The following is a 21,564-nucleotide window of genomic DNA, read 5'->3' as shown; positions in this document are numbered from 1 at the left end:
AAAACTCCATCTCTACCCAAAAAATAAAAATAAAAAAATGTGTGACGATGTCTTACTATATTACCCAAGCTGTTCTCAAACCCTTGGGCTCAAGTAATCCTCTCACCTGAGCCTCCCAAAGTGCTGGGATTACAGACATGAGCCACTGTACCCAGCCCTACAAATTTTTTTTTTCTTTTTTTTTGAGACGGAGTTTTGCTCTTGTTGCCCAGGTTGGAGAGCAATGGTGTGATCTCGGTTCATCGCAACCTCTGCCTCCCTGCTTCAAGCGATTCCCCTGCCTCAGCCTCCTGAGTAGCGGGATTACAGGCATGTGCCATCACGCCCAGCTAATTTTGTAATTTTAGTAGAGATGGGGTTTCTCCATGTTGGTCAGGCTGGTCTCAAACTTCTGACCTCAGGTGATCTGCCTGCCTCGGCCTCCCAAAGTGCTGGGATTATAGGCCTGAATCACTGCATCCAGCCCCCCGCTAAATTTTTTTAGTTAGCCAAGAATGGAGGCACGCACCTGTGGTCCCAGCTATTCCAGAGGCTTACGTGGGAGGATCGCTTGAGCCCCAGAGGTCAAGGCTGTAGTGAGCCGTGAATGTGTCACTGCACTCTGGTCTGGGCAACAGAGCAAGACCCTATCTCTTAAACAATCAAAAAAACTTAAAAAGAGGGAAAATAGATATATTTGGCTTTTTCAGGTCAGAATCTCAGAGCTACTTAAACTAGAAATGAGGTTAAAAAATTTTTAATATTGATTTTACTGATTAAAGATGTTAAAGTAAAATAAAAATCTGACTTTTTTTTGGAGACAGGGTCTCACTCTGTTGCCCAGGCTGGAATGCAGTGGTACAGTCTTAACATCCTAGGCTCAAGTGATCCTTCCACCTCAGCCTCCCAAATAGCTGTGACTACAGACATGCTCCACTACTATGCCTGGCTAATTTTTTATTTTTTGTAGAGGCAGGGTTTCACTATGTTACCCTAGCTAGTCTTGAACTCCTGAGCTCAGGTGATCCTCCTCCCTTGGTCTCCCAAAATCTGACTTTTCAAACACCATGAAGTGAATTGAAAATTATTATTTTTAATTTTTTTCATTCACCAGAATGAAAAATATTTTTATTACTAAAAAGTAGTAATGTCTTATTTGCAAACATAGGAAATTAAACTTATAAAATAAGTAAATGCCTAATAATATTCCTAGTACTTAACAGGAACATAGGATGTTAATTTAGCTGAAATCTGAAGAGGGGAGTTATAACAACAGCAAAAGATGAGTAAGAGAAATTAGTCAGGAAAAAGGTAATAAGGAACACAGAAGAGCAGTGACAGATGGTGCTGATTTTTTAAAAAATTTTTTGAGACAGTCTTGCTCTATCACCCAGGCTGGAGTGCAGTGGCATGATTTCTGCTCACTGTAATCTCCACCGCATGCATTCAAGTTATTCTCATGCCTCAGTCTCTTGAGTAGCTGTGACTCCAGGCACACGCCACCCAAACGAGCTAATTTTTTGTATTTCAGTAGAGACGGGTTTTCGCCATGTTGCCCATGCTGGTCTCACACTCCTGAGCTCAGACAATCTGCCGACCTTGGCCTCCCAAAGTGCTGGGATTACAAGCATGAGCCACCACACTGGCCTGTCAATCACTTTAAATTTCTTTTCATGGTTCTGCAGGTTACTAACATGTCACTCCTCCTAACCCACTCATAGTTTAGTTTTTTTTTTTTTTCCTTTTTTTTTTTTTTGAGACGGAATCTCGCTCTGTCGCCCAGGCTGGAGTGCAGTGGCGCGATCTTGGCTCACTGCAAGCTCCGCCTCCCAGGTTCAAAGGATTCTCCTGCCTCAGCCTCCAGAGTAGCTGGGACTATAGGTGTGTGCCACCATGCCCAGCTAATTTTTGTACTTTTAGTAAAGATGGGGTTTTGCCATGATGGCCAGGCTGGTCTCGAACTCCTGAGCTCGGGTGGTCCACTGGCCTCAGCCTCCCAAAGTGCTGGGATTATAGGCGTGAGTCACCACGCTCAATTCCACTCACGTTTTTTAAAAACTAGCTTACAAAGACATACATAAGGTAATTCACCTCACTATTGCTTATAATAATAATAAGAGAAGAGTGAACCACCACAAATACCCATCAAAAGAGGACAGGTTAATACAATTCAATCAATGCCATGTGCTCATTTTCTATGAATGAAGCAGAGCTAAGGGTACTAAAGGGACAGATGCCTCAGAAAGTGATTAGGTGAAAAAATAAAGTCACTGCGTGGTATGTATAATATGGTATCTTTTTAAAAAAATTAGGTCACGCCTGTAATCCCAGTACTTTGGGAGGCCGAGGCGGGCGGATCAAGAGGTCAGGAGATCAAGACCATCCTGGCTAACATGGTGAAACCCCATCTCTATTAAAAATGCAAAAAATTAGCCGGGCGTGGTGGCGGGCACCTGTAGTCCCAACTACTCAGGAGGCTGAGGCAGGAGAATGGCGTGAACCTGGGAGGCGGAGCTTGCAGTGAGCCAAGATGCGCCACTGCACTCCAGCCTGGGAGACAGAGCGAGACTCCATCTCAAAAAAAAAAAAAAAGAAAAAAAAATTAGGTCAGGCACAGTGGCTCACACGTGTAATTCCAGCACTTTGGGAGGCCAAGGCAGGCAGGTCCCTTGAGGTCAGGAGTTTGAGACCAGCCTGGCCAACGTGGCAAAATCCCATCTCTACCAAAAATACAAAAATTAGCTGGGCGTTGTGGTGCATGCCTGTAGTCCCAGCTACTTGGGAGGCTGAGGCACAAGAATTGCTTGAACCCAGGAGGTGGAGGTTGGAGTGAGCTGAGATCAGGCCACTGCACTCCAGCCTGGGTGATACAGTGAGACTCTGTCTCAAAGAATGAATAAATAAATAAATAAATAAATAAATAAATAATAGTATTTATATATATTTTTTTGAGACAGAGTTTCCCTCTTGTCGCCCAGTCTAGAGTGCAATGGCACGATCTCAGTTCACTGCAACCTCCGCCTCCCGGGTTCAAGCGGTTCTCCTTCCTAAGCCTCCCATGTAGCTGGGATTACAGACATACACCACCACACCTAGCTAATTTTTGTATTTTTAGTAGAGACGGGGTTTCACCATGTTGGCCAGGCTGGGCTTGAACTCCTGACCTGAGGTGATCCGCCTGCCTCGGCCTCCCAAAGTGCTGGGATTACAGGCATGTGCCACCATGCCCGGCCTATTTTTATGTATTTATAGCACCCATATGTTGGAATACATCAAATATATATATATATACACACACACACACACACATACACATTTGTGTACATACAAACAAGCATGTGTGTATGCATACATAAATGATTACATCATACATATTAAAAGCCTGAAAAGACTCCAGAATATCAAACTAATGCTAGTGGTTCTCTCTCGGGTGGTGGGGGAGAGATTATAGGAGACTGGCTCCTAAACTGTACATTTCTTTTTCTTTTTTTTTTTAAGAGACGGGGTCTCACTCTGTCACCCAGGCTGGAGTGCAGTGGCGTGATCTCAGCTCACTGCAAGCTCCGCCTCCCGGGTTCATGCCATTCTCCTGCCTCAGCCTCCGGAGTAGCTGGGACTACAGATACCCACCACCATGCGCAGCTAATTTTTGTATTTTTAGTAGAGACGGGGTTTCACCATGTTAGCCAGGATGGTCTTGATCTCCTGACCTCGTGATCCGCCCACCTCGGCCTCCCAAAGTGCTGGGATTACAGGCGTGAGCCACTATGCCCGGCCTAAACTGTACATTTCTATAATATTTGAAAGATTGTTGAACAGATTTATTCACAATTCTTTTTTTTTTTTTTTTTTTTTTTTTTGAGATGGAGTCTTGCTCTGTCACCTAGGCTGGAGTGCAGTGGCGCCACCTCGGCTCACTGCAACCTCTGCCTCCTGAGTTCAAGCAATTCTCCTGCCTCAGCCTCCTGAGTAACTGGAATTACAGGCACACCTGGCTAGTTTTTGTATTTTTAGTACAAACGGGGTTTCACTATGTTGGCCAGGCTGGTCTCGAACTCTTGACCTTGTGATCCACCTGCTGCGGCCTCCCAAAGTGCTGGGATTACAGGCACGAGCAACCACGCCCAGCCTACAATTCTAAAAAATTGTAATAAAAAGGAACTGTTCGCACATGGTAAAATGAACATAACCATTTACCTCCTTCCATTCCCCACACTGCATTAAATAACAGCAAATGTATTCAAAAAGGTGTAAGCCTAAAAAGACCAAGAGAATAGGAGAAAGGGTGACAGACAAGAGCTGTCAACAAATTTTAGTCAATTTTAGGCAAGAGAGTGGCAGATGAATCACCAGATAAAGGAGAGAACTAAGTGTCTTGTTGTGGGGGGAGAAGGGAGACAAGAAGCACCCAGCTGGTGGCACAGGCCCCAGAAAGGGGTGGAAATGAGAAGTATCAGGAGGCGAGGAGCTGTGGACTGAGATGAAAACACAGGACTGTTTGCAAGCCTATGTGTCAGAAGTGGTTAGGCCCCTGGATCCCATTATTCACTCAAGCAGAGACTCAGGTATATCTCCAGAGAGGCGAGCCAGAGGAGAACTGGACTCCAGAATACTAGGCAAAGCTTGGGAGATGGTCCTAGACCAAAAGTCTACATACTGAACAATGACACCCACCATCCCTTTCCCTGCTTGCAGCCAAGCTTATAATTAACACCTTCAGCTGGATGCAGTGTCATGTCTATAATCCCAGCACTTTGGGAGGCCAAGGTGGGTGGATCACTTGAGGGCAGTCCGAGACCGGCCTGGCCAACATGGCGAGACCCCCATCTCTACTAAAAATACAAAAATTAGCCAGGCGTGGTGGCGCATGCCTATGGTCTCAGCTACTTGGGAGGCTGAAGCAGGCGACTCGCATGAACCTGAGAGGTGGAGGTTGCAGTGAGCCGAGATCATGCCACTGCACTCCAGCCTGGGTAACAGAGTAAGACTCTGTTTAAAAAAAAAAAAAAAAAATTGTAGGCTGGGCGCGGTGGCTCACGCCTGTAATCCCAGCACTTTGGGAGGTCGAGGTGGGTGGATCACAAGGTCAGGAGTTCAATACCAGCCTGGCCAAGAGGGTGAAACCCCGTCTCTACTAATAACACAAAAATCAGCCAGGCATGGTGGTGGGCACCTGTGATCTCAGCTACTCAGGAGGCTGAGGCAGAAGAATTGCTTGAACCTGGGAGGTGGAGGTCACAGTGAGTCAATCGCGCCACTGCACTCTAGCCTGGGTGACAGAGTAAGACTCTGTCTCAAAAATATAAACAAATAAATAAATAAATAAATAAATAAATAAAATATAAATAAATAACAAATAAAAAAATTAAAAAATTACCACCTTCATCTCAATCCCACCCCCCCACCCCGTGCCAGAAGGAGTTAGAGGGTATTTCTTTTGTCTGGGGAAAACTGATCAAACTAAGGGGAAAGGCCTTCAGAGACACAGACAGCTAGATTCCCTGGTGAAATCTGCCCCAAAAGCCTACAGTGAAGCCTTCAAGTTATAAGTCTTCATGCTTACATATAAAAGCTTCTGGCTGGGTGTGGTGGCTCACACCTGTAATCCCAGCACTTTGGGAGGCCGAGGTAAGGCAGATCACCTGAAGTCAGGAGTTTGAGACCAGCCTGACCAACGTGGTGAAACCCCATCTCTACTAAAAATTCAAAAAGTAGCCAGGCGTGGTGGTGCATGCCTGTAATCCCAGCTACTCTGGAGGCTGAGGCAGGAGAATCACTTGAACCCAGGAGGCAGAGGTTGCAGTGAGCTGAGATTATGCCATTGCACTCTAGCCTAGGCAAGAGTGAGACCCTGTCTCAAAAAAAAAAAAAAAAGGCTTCTAAAATTAGCTTTTTAGGGCCCTGCTCTTAAATATAAACAGACAATAAAGAATCTCTTGACATTTGAGGAAAGGCTCCAACATGACACAGTGACCAAAAATGCAAAGAAAAAAGGATCTTAGAAGAAACACAGTGTAAGCAGATAAAAATCTTAAACCACATTATCCTCAAAAAATTTTGAGCCTCCAGGATACTATTAAAAAGAAAGGAAACACGCAGAGAACAAAAGAAGCTTTTGGAAATTAAAAAGGGAACATGCAGAGAACAAAAACAAGCTCTCGGAAATTAAAAATATGACAGCAGAAATGAAAAACAAACTCAATAGGTGACACAAAAAGTTGGTTGGTCTCGTAGGCCACAGTAAGGACTCTGGGCTTTTACTTTCAGCAGGAAGCCACTGGAAGTTTGACAGAATAATGTGACTTGATTTACTCAGACTACCTACTGAGAAGATACTGACTAGGGGCAAGACAGGAAGCAGGAGACCAATGAGGGGCCATTGGAGTCACTCGGGGGAGAGATGCTGATGGCTTGGACCGGGTGGTAGCTACTGGAGGGCTGAAAAGTGGCTGGATTCTGAATGCATTTTGAAGGTTGAAGCAACATGATTTTGGCATTTGGCATTTTAAATTGGGGTGTGAAAGAACAAGAGGTGTGAAGGATGACTTCACCATTTCTGACCTGAGCACTTGGAAGGATGGAGTTTCCACTCACTGAGAGGGGGAAGATGACGATTTCAGTTTCGGGCATACTATGGTGTGACACCCAGTGGAGTTGTCACGTATGTAAAAGTCCAGAGTTTCAAGGCAGAGGTCTTGGCTGGGCATACACATCTGAGAATCACTGTGAGATGTGATGAGATTTTGGTTGTGAGGCAGCTAGAGAAGCAGTGCAAAGACTAGGTGTTGGGATATTCAGATGAGGAAGAATCAACAAAGGAGAGTTAGAAGGGGCAGTCAAACAGGTAGGAGAAAAAACACAAGAGGATGGTAACTGGAACCTGGGAGAAGAAAGGGATTCTAGAAGAAGGAAATGATGGACTCTCTAATGCTACCTGGTAGGTCAAGTTAAAGAAAGTTTAGGAATTCATCACTGATTTTAGCAAATGTAGTGACTTTAACAAAAACAGGAGAAATTCATCATTTGAAACACAGTAGAGGCTGCAGCAGTCAGGGACATTTCTGAAGTGAGGATCTTTGATGCCTAGGTGCTACCCAAGCCATATATGAAGCTACCTTAATATGTGAGTTGTGCCATTCACAGCAAAGTAGTTAGAAATCAATCTCATGAAGCCCGCTAGGACTGAATACCCACACCTCAATTTCGACCTGCAGGCATTGCCCCATGACTCCCACTAAAACCCGTTAAGAAACTGTGTCCTTAAGGACTGAAGAAAAATTATTCTCCAGAGAAAAATAAAATGGAAATTGTACTTAAAAAAAAAAAAAAAAAAGGTTAAGGCTGGGTGCAGTGGCCCATGCCTGTAATCCCAGCACTTTGGGAGGCTGAGGCGGGTGGATCATCTGAGGTTAGGAGTTCGAGACCAACCTGACCAACATGGTGAAACCCCATCTCTACTAAAAATACAAAAAATAGCCGGCCATGGTGGCGCATGCCTGTGGTCCCAGCTACTTGGCAGGCTGAGGCAGGAGAATTGCTTGAACCCGGGAAGCGAAAGTTGCAGTGAGCCAAGATCGCGTCACTGCACTTCAGCCTGGGCAACAAGAGTGAAACTCTCTCAAAAACAAACAAACAAACAAACAAAAAACAAAGCTAAAACATTATCTAAGCACATAAAGGCATTATTCTGTAGTTTGTGGTATGATATTATTCCCGCCTAACACTCCTAAAATTGAGAAATAAGTAACTCAGTATGGAAAAAGCCTAAAAACAAAGATCAGGATGCCCAATGTTCCCCCAAGTAACAAAGAACCTACTTGATTTTAACAGATTGATATTGATATATAGATATTAGAAAATAACTATCCCTTCACAAATTTCTAAGTCAATGGAAACACAGTATCAGAATTCTAATTCTGGTAGCTGCTTAGAAAACAAATATTCTCTATCATTTTGTAATTTGCAAAACTGAGGCCTACAGGCATAACTATCCTCAGATCAAACAATTAGCTAGGGCCTGGGTTAGAACCAAAGCTCAGGTCTCCTTAATTCTAGTCCAGTATTCTTTCCTCTACACCCGGCTACCACTGAAGAGCGAAGACATGAAAAACAGCATAATGCAAATGTTTTAAAGCAATGTAGCAGGTTAGCTAGCAGTCACTGGCTAACCCAACACCCACTGCCAAGCCCTTTTTCTCGTAAGTATCCACTACAGAGGCCAGAAAGATTTCTTTCCAAACCTCCTCTGTAGCTAAAGGTGGCCGGTGACAAAGCTCTGGCCAATGAGGCAGAAGCAGAATGCAGTGGGGAACTTCCAGGGAAGTTTTCTTTCCTGATAAAGAGATCAAACTGACGCCACCCTTACCCCCACCTTCCTGTGTAAAGCTAGAATAGTCATCTTGCAACTACAAAGTGTTACCTATGAGGACAAAGGGCCAATGTGCTAAGGATGTTGAACTAGAAAGATACTAGAAGCCTGAGTCTAAAACGACATCACTGAACAGCTGAAGCAATACCAGTAACTGCCAATCTCCAGGTGGCTTGTTAAAAAAAAGAAGTAAATCCCCTCATGCCTGTAATCCTAACACTTTGGGAGGCAGAGCAGGGAGGATCGCTTGAGCGCTGGAGTTCAAGACCAGCCTGGAAAACACAGTGAGACCCTGTCTCTAAAGGTAAAAAAAAGTTAATTAAAAAAAAAAAAAAAAACCAGAAAAAACAAATCTCAATTTGTTTCAGCCATTGTTAGACTTTCTCTTAGAGTCAATGTACTTCTAACATACAATCAGCATTTCCCAAGGACTTGGAAGGCATTATTTGAAAAGAGGTTCCCAGTCAAATATGGGTCAAATATAGATAAATAAAATTGAGTAAAAAATGGATTTTAGGGCCGGGCACGGTGGCACATGCCTGTAATCCCAGCATTTTGGGAGGCCAAGGCAGGTGGATCACTTGAGGTCAGGAGTTTGAGACCACTCTGGCCAACAGGGTGAAACCCCGTCTCTACTAAAAACACAAAAAATTAGCAGGGCGCGGTGGCGTGCACCTTTAATCCCAGCTACTCAGGAGGCGGAGGCAGGAGAATTGCTTGAGCCCAGAAGGTGGCGGTTGCAGTGAGCCAAGATCATGCCACTGCACTCCAGCCTGGGCAACAAGAGCAAAACTTCGTCTCAAAAAATAAATAAATAAATAAATAAAACGGATTTTAGGAAAATAGTGGAGGTAGCAACACAGTTTTCAATCTTTGGATCCCCGAGTAGCATCTGAGGAACCTAACAACAGGAGAACCCCAAAATAGCCAATGAGCTATTGTTGGAAGGTACAGAGGCCCAATTTAAGACCAGCAGCTGAAACTATGAGTTTTATCCTCTCCAGCACCAGGGCTCACATAAGAACTGAAACAGCTAGAGCAGTCCAGCCCCTAGGGAATCTCAAAACTCATCTGCCAGGGTACCCTTCTAGGACAGGGCTTCACATGGAGGAGAAACAGCCATGAGTAGAAAAAAATTTGAGCAGGAGAGGGTCAAAAGAGACAAGGAAAAAGAAAATCCAGACCAAGTGTGGTAAGGGAACAAAACCAGGATACCCCATTTAAAAAGCCACTATATTTTTGAACCCTAAACAAAAACAACAGAAGAAGGAGTTCTATGAAATTAGTAAAAGTTAACCGAACCTTGACTCACTCTAAAAGTTCAGGATAATAAGGCAGGTGTGGTGGCTTGTGCCTACAGTCTCAGCTACTTGGGAGGCTGAGGCAGAAGGATTAATTGAGCCCATGAGTTCAAGGCTGCAGTGAGCTATGATCACACCACTGCAGGGCAATACAGCGAGACCTCGTCTCTAAAAAATATATAAAGACATATAAATTTAAAAATTAAAATTCAGGAAAACTAATTTCACCTAAAAATAAGCAATAAAATTAGCCGGGCATGGTGGTGCACGTCTGTAATCCCAGCCACTTGGGAGGCTGAGGCAGAGGCAGGAGAGGCAGTAGAATCGCTTGAATCTAGGAGGCAGAGGTTGCAGTGAGCCAAGATCGCGCCACTGCACTCCAGCCTGGGCAACAGAGCGAGACTCTATCTCAGCAAAAAGAAAAAAAGAAAAAAAAAAAAAAAGGCCAGGCGCGGTGGCTCATGCCTGTAATCCAAACACTTTGGGAGGTTGAGGGCGGGCGGATCACAAGGTCAGGAGTTCGAGACCAGCCTGATCAGCATGGTGAAACGCTGTCTCTACTAAAAATACAAAAATTAGCTGGGTGTGGTAGCACGCATCTGTAATCCCAGCTACTTGGGAGGCTTAGGCAGGAGAATCGCTTGAACCCAGGAGGCAGAGGTTACAGTGAGCCAAGATCGCGTCATTGCACTCCAGCCTGGGCAACAGAGCAAGCAACACTATGTCTCAAAAAAAAAAAAAAAAAAGCAATAAAAAAGCATTTGAGGCCAGGCGCCGTGGCTCACGCCTATAATCCCGGCACTTTGGGAGGCTGAGTTGGGCAGATCACCTGAGGTCAGGAGTTCAAGACTAGCCTGGCCAACAAGGTGAAACCCTGTCTCTACTAAAAATAAAAAAATTAGCTGGGTGTGGTGCCTGTAGTCCCAGCTACGTGGAAGGCTGAGGCAGAAGAATTGCTTGAACCCAGGAGGCGGAGGTTGCACTGAGCTGAGATCATGCCACTGCACTCCAGCCTGGGCAACAGGGTGAGATGCGGTCTCAGGAAAAAAAAAGAAAAAGCATTTGAAGTTATATGAGGAAAGAAGATAAGGAGCAGAATAACATGCATATAAACACAAGTATGCCAGAAGATTTGTCCACAAAAAAGAAAAAAAAAAAACCTTGTTTACAATCTCAAAATGAGATAAAAGATTATAAGAAAATAAATTCCAAGCTTCTGAAAACTAAGACAAGCAATGAATCTTCAAAAGAGCAAAAATTAGACTAACAGCTTAGAAATGGAAGCCATAGGACAGTCATGGAATATCTTTGAGGTGCTGGGAAAAAACCAGCAGCCCAGACTTCCATACCCAGTGAAAATATCCTTCCAAGGTGAAGATGGAATTAGACAAAATCTGAGAGAATTTCTCACCAGCAGACCTACCCGAAAGAGAATACCCTGGGACGTTCTGATAGGAGAAGGAAAATTATCACAGATAGAAACCTGGAGATGTGAGAAGAAAGAAAAAAGGCAACAGAAAGGGTAAATACTTGTTGTAATGTTGGGGCAAAAAAAGAAAAACAAATGAAAAAGGAAGGGTAAGTAGGGTAAATATGCGAATAAATCTAAATAAATATTGGCTATATAAAATGAGAATAATAGGCTGGGCGCAGTGGCTCAGGCCTGTAATCCCAGCACTTTGGGAGGCTGAGGTGGGTAGATCACCTGAGATCAGGAGTTCAAGACCAGCCTGGCCAACATGGTAAAACCTTGTGCCACTGCACTGCAGCCTGAGCGACAGAGCGAGACTCTGCCTCAAACAATAAAATAAAATAAAATGAGAGTAATAATGCTTTATAGATTTAAAAATATACACAAAGAGAGGGAGATGGGCAGAGCTAAAGTATTCTAAGGACTCTGTCTTATCTAGGAAGAGGGTAAAGAACCAATTAACATTAGATTCTGGTAAGTTACAAATATACATTCGTATTTGAATGAAAATACACATTCACATTTGTAACTTATCTGGACAGTCAGTAAAGGAAGAGTAAAACAGAATATAACTTCTAAGCTAACAGTGGAGAATAGAATATGCAATAAATTAAACAAAAAAGAGAGAATTCTGACAATAGCAATTTAGATCAATTCTCCCAATGAACAACAAAAAAAGCAGAGCAAAAAAATTTATTTAAGGCACTGAAGAGCTACCAAGGCAGTGAAGGATGACATGCCCAAGATTCAGAAGAAGGTAAAATAGAGGTGAACAATGCCTAGCACTTGCAGCTGGGACGGGCTACAGCCGAAAACAAGGGAGTAACATGATCAGCTCAGCTGCCCTGCTTGCTTTTGGTCACTGCTTGTTTCTTTTTTTTCTTTTTCTTTTTCTTTTTCTTTGAAGCTGAAGGCCACACCACTGAACGCTAAAACTTTTTTGAGACAGATTCTCTTTCTGTTGCTCAGGCTGGAGTGCAGTCACGTGATCTCGGCTCACTACAACCTCTGCCTCCCGGGTTCAAGCAATTCTCCTGCTTCAGCCTCCCTAGTAGCTGGAATGACAGGCACCTGCCACCATGCCTGGCTAATTTCTTTGTATTGTCAGTAGAGACAAAGTTTCACCATGTTGGCCAGGTTGGTTTCAAACTCCTGACCTCAAGTAATCCGCCTGTCTTGGCCTCCCAAAGTGCTAGGATTACAGGCGGGAGCCACCACGCCCGGCCCGAACACTAAAACTTAACCTTCATTGGCTACTTTGTAGATAACATTCATAGGTCACCATGGCAATGGTCACTTCAGTTATTCTTCAGGAAACCTGGGCTAGCTCCTGTACAGTTCAAACTGATAGAGACCACCAACCCTTCAACTGGGCCTGTGAAGGAGCCCGAGAGGGTCTTTTGATGCCTGAGGGCCAAAAACTCCACCCTCGGATCATGTTAACGCCTCTATTTTCTGTACACGTGTCCTATGAGATGTCATGAACCCTGACTACACTTGTGTGCAATGAATGTTACTGCATTTTCCCCACTGCCAATCACCTTTCCCCACACCTTAAACCACCCCACTTCCCTAACCCACAAACATCCCTAAGGCTTATCTTTGGGGAGGCCGGTTTGAGACCTGTTCTCCTACCTCCTCGCTCAGTGGCCTTGCAAGTAAGTTTTTTCTCTTTTGCAAAACCTGTGTCACAGTGATTGATTTACCACGCATGGGCAGAATGGACCTAGACCTGGCCAGTAACATAGCCACATCAGGAGCTTCACTGTAAACATACAAAAAAGAAGAGATGGAACAGCAGGGCCCCTCATAAAGTATACAAAGAAAAGATTTCAGAAAACACACACAGGCCAAGTTTGCTTGAGAGACATTGAATGAAGGAGTCAGACTGTCAAAAAATGAAACAGGAAAGATTACAGTAAGGGAAAGAAAAGGGGAAGAGGGGAGCAGGAGGGAACCCAAGACATTTCAGTTTTTAAGAAGTGCTTACATTCTCAAAGGCTGCCAATTCTCCTTTTGAAACATAACTTGCACTGGTCCCTTCTCTCCAGCTCCCCTGCCTTCTGTATGGTGTCCCTGACTCCTGTGACTCTCTCTTGCAGTCCACTCTTAGCACTGCAGCTAAAGCAATTATAACCCAAAACCACAGCAATGGGCAGCACTGGTCTATACAAAATGAAGCTATGACAGAGGGATTTGCTCCTCACTAAAATTTCATTTCCTTTGCCAAAGCCAATTTTTTCCCCCAGGTTCTGCACTTGATCAAGCCAATCTGTCAGTCTCACCAGTGCCCTGAAAGAGCTCAATTATTTCTCTTGGGCAAACACTTTTCCCAGAGAGATCTTATCTATCCTGATTTACGTAAGTATGATTCTTTTTTATTCTTATTTTTATTCATTTTTTTTTTTTTTGAGATGGAGTTTCACTCTGTTGCCCAGCCTGGAGTGCAATGGCACGATCTCGGCTCACCACCACCTATGCCTCCGGGGTTCAAGTGGTTCTCCTGCCTCAGCCTCCCGAGTAGCTGGGATTATAGGCATACGCCACCATGCTTAGCTAATTTTTTTTTTTTTTTTTTTTTTTTTGAGAGGGACTTTCGCTCTTGTTGCCGAGGCTGGAGTGCAACTGCGCAATCTTGGCTCATCGCAACCTCCGCCTCCAGGGTTCAAGCAATTCTCCTGCCTCAGCCTCCCCAGTAGCTGGGATTACAGGCATGCGCCACCACGTCCGGCTAATTTTGTATTTTTAGTAGAGACGGGATTTCTCCATGTTGGTCAGGCTGGTCTCAAACTCCCGATGTCAGGTGACCTGCCCACCTTGGCCTCCCAAAGTGCTGGGATTACAGGCATGAGCCACCATGCCTGGCTGCTCGGCTAATTTTTGTAGAGACGGGGTTTCACCAGGTTGGCCAGGCTGGTCTCGAACTCCTAACCTCAGATGATTCACCTGCCTCGGCCTCCCAAAGTGCTGGGTTTACAGGCGTGAGCCACGGCGCCCTGCCTGATTCTTTCATTTGGTCACTTGCTTGTTATTTTTTTCTTTCTTTCTTTTTCTTTGAAGCTGAAGGCCACAGTAGCCAGCTAAAGGCCACACCACTGAACACTAAAACTTAACCTTCACTGGCTACTTTGTAGATAACATTCACAGCTCACCATGAATGCAGCTGCAGTCAACTAACAGATATGAAGTTACCACTGTATTACATGGTTATATTAGGGACTGCTTCTGCCTACTGGAGGCTGGGGAGGAACAAGGGAGGAATGTAACAGCACAAGCCATAATGAAGTTTATAAACAGGCTTAATATAAAAGAAAACCCTAGAATGAACTCAACACAATTATGTTGTTCTGAGCTAATACTACCTGGCTTTAGAGGGAAATACTCTTCCAAAAGTCATTCGAATCCATAAATATAAGAACTTTCTGGCCACGCATCTGAAAGAAGGAAAAAAAGCATATACATATTTTAAAATTCCATTTGGCTTACATCATCAGTTTTCTGGAAAGGAAAGGAAGCCTTTAAGGTCTCGGCGGAGGGATGTTAGTATGAATCAAAAGGCGGTATCATAGCTAATTTTGCATCATACAGGGCATAGGATGGGGCAGATTTATAAAGCTAAAATCAAGCAGATTATTTTAAAAAAATATTTTCAACATAAATTGTCAGTGAAGAGATTAAAAACTTCAAAAATGAGGTACAGGACGTACATCATAATTCTTTTGTTCATATTATTCTTCCTGCCTAAAATGCCCGGCAAATGCCTGAACCTTCTCCAATGTAAACAGAGTGAGTAGCTGTGTACTCTCGGCACTCTGTTCAAACCCCTCCTGTAATGTTATGACACCATATCACAGTGATCAGCTCACAGGGTGTCTGTCATTCCCTCTGCACTGTGAGCCCCTGAAAGCAGAAATTGGTGCTTTATAGTACCTCCAGTACCTAGCACAGTGTCTGGTATACACACAAAGGTGGCTTTTTTTTTTTTTTTTCTTTGAGACAGAGTTTTGCTCTGTCGCCCAGGTTAGAGTACAGTGGCCCAATGTCTGCTCACTGCAAGCTCCACCTCTTGGGTTCACACCATTCTCCTGCCTCAGCCTCCCGAGTAGCTGGGACTACAGGCGCCCGCCACTGCACCTGGCTAAATTTTTGCATTTTTAGTAGAGACCGGGTTTCACCATGTTAGCCAGGATGGTCTCGATCTCCTGACCTCATGATCCACCCGCCTCGGCCTCCCAAAGTGCTGGGATTACAGGTGTGAGCCACCGCGCCCGGCCTTGTCTTTTTTTTCTTTTTTTTTTTTTTTGAGATGGAGTCTCACTCTGTCGCCCAGGCTGGAGTGCAGTGGTGTGATCTCGGCTCACTGCAACCTCCTCCTCCTGGGTTCGCGCCATTCTCCTGCCTCAGCTTCCAGAGTAGCTGCGACTACAGGCACCTGCCACCACACCCAGTTAATTTTTTGTATTTTTAGTAGAGACGGGGTTTCACTGTGTTAGCCAGGATGGTCTCGATCTCCTGACCTCGTGATCCACCTGCCTCGGCCTCCCAAAGTGCTGGGATTACAGGCGTGAGCCACCATGCCCGGCCAAAGGTGGCTTGTCTTATAGAGTTAAACCTTGAGCTCAACTTAAAACACACCTTCTCCTGCCCTTTATCTGGCTTATTCTTACATTATCCTTCAGTGCTGAGCTTAAACTCCACTTCCTCCAGAGAGTAACTGCTGGCTATACTAGTGTGGCTGTTCTCACCATATGTGCCTGTGGTACCACATCCTTCTCCTCTCATTGCACTAATCTCACTTCATTGCTGTGGCTTAACAGTCTATCAAGCCTACCTGATTTTAAACTCTCATTAAGTCATAAACCAAGATGATCTTACTCACTTTATATGCTCAGCATCTAGCGTAACACCTGGCATGGGTAAGCACCAGATAAATCTGTTGTTGTTGTTCTGAGACGGAGTCTCACTCTCGCCCAGGCTGGTGGGCAGTGGAGCAATTTCAGCTCACTGCAACCTCGGCCTCCCAGGTTCAAGCGATTCTTGTGCCTTAGCCTCCCAAGTAGCTGGGATTACAGGCATGTGCCACCACACCCAGCTAATTTTTTGTATTTTTAGTGGAGACGGGGTCTCAAACTCCTGACCTCAGGTGATCCACCTGCCTCGGCCTCCCAAAGTGCTGGGATTACAGGTGTGAGCCACCGTACCTGACCTGATAAATTTTTGAATGAAGAAACAGATGTCTTTAATATATCTAATCGAGAGTAGCAGAAGTGTTACAGCTCTTCTAAAATTCACCAGAAAATCTGGGGGAAAAAAAAAGAATAGCAAAAAAGAGTAGTTCCTTCTTTCTTGGACCACGTTTAGACTTTTTCTGGAAGAATCTTGATAGCGTCATATTGCGAGGCACAAGTGGAGAAATGAAAACACTCAATGACAGATTTTATGTCTGCAGGTTCCTGAATATCCTTTTCATCTGAACATTCTACTACAAAGAACAGGCATCAAGATCTCCCACTAATTGCGGTGGAAGAATAAGAATCATTCCCTCATTTTAACCAAGAAAGGAGAACAAAAGGAAAGTACCCATAGACTGGTGGCCACTCATAAGCTCATCTGATGCGCAGTTCTCTTAACCGGCCCTGTCGGGTACAAGTATGTGTGCCACGATACTGCACTAGATGACTGGTACTAGGTAACTCCCTCCGGATCCCAAAGGATGCAGAAGACTTCTTGTTGGACAGTGTCTTTGGAGAATAAGGTTTCTTAACTGCACCATCCTTAAAATACCTTAAATTTGAGGACGAAGGAGGCAAGGAGAGAATAAAGTTATCTCTGCATGTGATGCAAATACTTTTAATATACAAGCAAAATTAAACAGATAAGCTCATTGAGACTGACAATACCTATGCTGCAAGGATAATAAGCAGCCCAATCTGACAGAAATATTGGCCAACCACTAGAGGTGGGTACTGCTGGGTCAGCTCTAGGCAGGAACTACAGAGCTGGAGGGCACCCCCTGGAGTCATTAGGCCTAACAGTTTTCTTTTGTTTGAGACAGGTTCTCACTCTGTTGCCCAGGCTGGAATGCTGTGGCATGACCACAGCTCACTGCAGCCTCGACCTCCCAGGCTCAAGTGATCCTCCCATCTCAGCCTCCCAAGCAACTAGGCAACTAGGACCACAGGTGCTCGCCACTGTGTCCTGATAATTTTTTTTTTTTTAAGACATGAGGTCTCACTGTGTTGCCCACGCTGGTCTTGAACTCCTCGGCTCAAGGAATCCTCCTACCACATCCTCCTGAGTAGCTGAGACTACAGGCATGCACCACCATGACCAGCTAACTTTTTATTTTTATTATTATTATTTTTTTGAGATAAGGTCTTACTCTGTTGCCCAGGCTGGAGTGCAGTGGCGCAATCTCAGCTCACTTAACCTCCGCCTCCCAGGTTCAAGCAATTCTCCTGCCTCAGCCTCCCTAGTAGCTGGGACTACAGGCACCCACTACCGTGCCCGGCTAAGTTCTGTATTTTTATTAGAGACGGGGTTTCACCATGTTGGCCAGGCTGGTCTTGAACTCCTGACCTCAGGTTATCCACCCACCTCGGCCTCCCAAAGTGCTGGGATTACAGGCTTGAGCCACTGTGCCCGGCCAATTTTTTATTTTTATTTTTTTAGAGACAGGGTCTCACTATATTGCCCAGGCTAGTCTCAAATTCCTGGGCTCAAGTAATCCTCTTGCCTCAACCCCCCAAAGGGGTGGCATTACAGACATGTACCACTGTACCCGGCCTGATCTCATTCTTGATCTCTTGCTTCGGAATATCTGCACTGAGGGTAAAGCACACGTATGTATACACAAACACACACACAAAGTTTAATATACTTTTTTAAAACTTTTATTGTATTTTTTGTTTTCTTGAAATAGGGTCTTGCTATGTTGCCTAGGCTGGTCTTGAACTCCTGGGCTTAAGCAATCCTCCCAACTAAGCCTTCCAAAATGCTGGCATTACAGGTGTGAGCTACCACAATCAGTCTCTTAGATTTTGTTTCTTAAGAACAATTTGAAGTTTACTGCAAAATTGTGAAGAACGAACAGACTGTTCCCACATACCCCTTTTTCTTTACACACACAGAGCTGTATATGCTAAAATGAATATGTTTAAAGAAATGAAAGTCAAGAGTGAGCATATTTGCAGGGCACGGGGTAACTATAAAAAGTAAGGTAGAAGCATTAATCACAACAGCCAAAAGGTAGAAGCAATCTAATTTTTTTTTTTAAAGACAGGTTCTCAGCCAGGTACAGTGGCTCACGCCTGTAATCCCAGCACTTTGAGAGGCCGAGGCGGGAGGGTCACCTGAGGTCAGGAGTTTGAGACCAGCCTGGCCAACATGGCGAAATCCCGTCTCTATTAAAAATACAAAAATCAGCCGGATGTGGTGGCGGGTGCCTGTAATCTCAGCTACTTGGGAGGCTGAGGCAGGAGAATTGCTTGAACCCGGGAGGCAGAGGTTGCGGTGAGCCATGCCATTGCACTCCAGCCCGGGCGACAGGACAGGACAAGACAGGACAGGAAGAAAGAAAAAAATAAAATTCCCTGATAGTTCCAACGTAGGTATTGATGGCCAGGCACGGTAGCTCAAGCCTGTAATTCCAGCATTTTGAGAGGCTGAGGCAGGCGGATCACCTGAGGTTAGGAATTTGAGACCAGCTTGGACAACATGGTGAAACCCCGTCTCTACTAAAAATACAAAATACAAAAATTAGCCGGGTGTGGTGGCACACGCCTGTAGTCCCAGCTACTCAGGAGGCTGGGGCACGAGAATCACTTGAACCCAGGGGGCAGAGGTTGCAGTGAACTGAATGCACTCCAGCCTGGGCGACAAAGTGACACTCTGTCTCAACAACAACAACAACAACAAAACATAGGTATTGATATGGTTTAGCTGTGCCGCCACCCAAATCGCATCTGCAATTATAGCTCCCATAATCCCCACGTGTCATGGGAGGGACCTCATGGAAGGTGATTAGATTATGGTGGTAGTTCCCCCATGCTGTTCTCATGATAGTGAGTAAGTTTCCACGAGACCTGATGGTTTTATATGGGGCTTTCCCCCACTTCACCCTGCACTTTCTTTCCTGACGCCATGTGAAAAAGGACGTGTTTGCTTCCCCTTCCACCATGATTGTAAGTTTCTTGAGGCCTCTCTAGAAATGCTGAACTGTGAGTCAATTAAACCTCCTTCCTTTATAAATTACTTATCTCAGATATTTCTTCATAGCAGCATGAGAATGATCTAATACAGGTATCATATTTGAGTATGGTACTGTTCAGTGCTTTGCTTCTATAAAATTATCTTGTACTACTCCCAAAAAATAAAACTTAAATCTAATTAAGTCTCTAAATCCAGTTACCAATTTGCAGAAAAAGGTTGAGAACAGAGGACAGAAGAACATGCTAAAATGCACACAGGCCCTATAAAAATACCAGTGACATTCTTCACATAAATAGGAAAAACATCTTAAAAATTGTATAGGACCACAAAAGACCCCAAATAGCCAAAGTGATCCTCAGCAAAAAGAACAAAGCTGGAGGCATCACACCACCAGACTTCAAAATAAACCACAAAGCTGTAGTAACCAAAACAGCATGGTACTGGCATAAAAACAGACACATAGGCCAATGGAACAGAACAGAGTATCAAGTTATTAAGCTACTTTATCTATCTATCTATCTATCTATCTATCTATCTATCTATCTATCTATCTATGAATGACAGTCTCATTCTGTTGCCCCACTGGAGTACAGTGATGCAATCACGGCTCACTGCATCCTTGACCTCCCAGATTCAGGTGATCTTCCCACCTCAGCCTCCTGAGGAGCTGCAACTACAAGTACATGCTACCACCTGGCTAATTTTTTGTAGAGATGGGGTTTTGCCACATTGCGCAGGATGGTCTTGAACTCCCAGGCTCAAGTGGGACGCCTGTCCTGGTGTCCCAAAGTGCTGAGACTACAGGTGTGAGCCATCGCACCTAGTGCCAATTTATTTTTGACAAAGGCTCCAAGAACATTGGGGAAAGGACACCCTCCTTAATAAATGGTGCTGGGAAAAGTGAGTATCTACATGCAGAAAAATGAAACTAGACCCCCCACCTCTCACCCTATACAAATATCAACTCAAAATGGATCAAAGACCTAAATGTAAGATCCAAAACTAGAAAGCTACGAGAAGAAATAGTTCAAACGTCTAGGAAAAGATTTTATGAATAAAACATCAAAAGCACAGGCAACAAAAGCAAAAGTAAACAAAATGGGATAATCTCAAAAGCTTCTGCTCAGCAAAGGAAACAATCAACAGAGTAAAAAGACAACCTATAGAATGAGAGTACAGGCTGGGCGTGGTGGCTCATGCCTGTAATCCCAGCAGTTTCGGAGGCCAAGGCGGTCAGATCACTTGAGGTCAGGAGTTCAAGACCAGCCTGGCCAACATGGTGAAACCCCATCTCTACTAAAAATACAAAATTAGCTGGGTGTGGTGGCATGCACCTGTAATCCCAGTTACTCGGGAGGCTGAGGCAGGAGAATCGCTTGAACCTGGGAGGTGGTGGTTGCAGTGAGCCAAATTTGTACCACTGCACTCCTGACTGGGTGACAGAGTAAGACTCCATAAAAAAAAAATGGGATTACAAATATTACAAAAAATATGTGCAAACTATCTGACAGGAGATTAATATGCAGAATATACAAAGAACTCAAACATCTCAACAGCAAAAAAAAAAAAAAAAAAATCCAATTAAAAAAGGGGCAACTTTGGGAAGCTGAGGCAGGCAGACGGCTTCAGTCTAGGAATTTAACACCAGCCTGGGCAACACGGCAAAATCCTGTCTCTACAAAAAATTGGCCAAGCATGGTGGTGTGTGCTTGTAGCCCCAGCTACTCCAGAGGCTGATCTGAGAGGATAGCTTGAGCCTGGGAGGCAGAGGTTGCAGTGAGCTGAGATCCCACCACTGTACTCCAGCCTGGGTGACAGAGTGAGACCCTGTCTCAAAAAAAGACAAGTGGGGGGAGCAAATTGTCTGAATAGACATTTCTCAAAAGAAGACATACAAATGGCTAACACATATACGAAGAAATGCTCAACATCACTATCAGGAAAATGCAAATGAAAACCACAATGAGGTGTCATCTTACTCGTTAGGTGACTATTGTCAAAAAGACCAAAAAAAATAACAAATGCTGGCCAGGAAGCAGAGAAAAGGGAATACTTTTTATTTTTATTTTTTTTGAGACGGAATCTCACTCTGCCGCCCAGGCTGCAGTGCAATGGCGCCATCTCGGCTCACTGCAACCTCCGCCTCCTGGGTTCAAGCAATTCTTCTGCCTCAGTCTCCCAAGTAGGTGGGACTACAGGTGCACGCCACCAAGCCCGGCTAATTTTTGTATTAT

The 21,564-nt window shown here is 44.4% G+C and overlaps 1 protein-coding gene across 35 annotated transcripts in view; it reads right to left on the bottom strand.

Moving 5' to 3' along the window:
- The window catches only part of SFI1 (SFI1 centrin binding protein), a 125,249-nt gene that overhangs the window by 68,177 nt on the left and 35,508 nt on the right, over positions 1-21,564 (bottom strand). For 15 of the 35 annotated variants that reach the window (XR_010133129.1, XM_063704666.1, XM_019018318.4 and 12 more), the window contains exon 3: positions 14,482-14,553. The exons of the other annotated variants lie outside the window; for them this stretch is intronic. Coding sequence is in view for 14 of the 15 variants with exons in the window: in XM_063704666.1 (XP_063560736.1) it covers positions 14,482-14,553 (72 nt within the window). In the remaining variant the exon portion in view is untranslated. The remainder of the gene's footprint in view (positions 1-14,481; positions 14,554-21,564) is intronic. 35 annotated transcript variants of the gene reach the window in all.

Source organism: Gorilla gorilla, chromosome 23 (assembly GCF_029281585.2).
Source record: "Gorilla gorilla gorilla isolate KB3781 chromosome 23, NHGRI_mGorGor1-v2.1_pri, whole genome shotgun sequence".
Classification (NCBI taxonomy): domain Eukaryota; kingdom Metazoa; phylum Chordata; class Mammalia; order Primates; family Hominidae; genus Gorilla; species Gorilla gorilla.
Note: the sequence above shows the minus strand (reverse complement) of the source record. Positions and strands in the feature narration are given on the sequence as shown.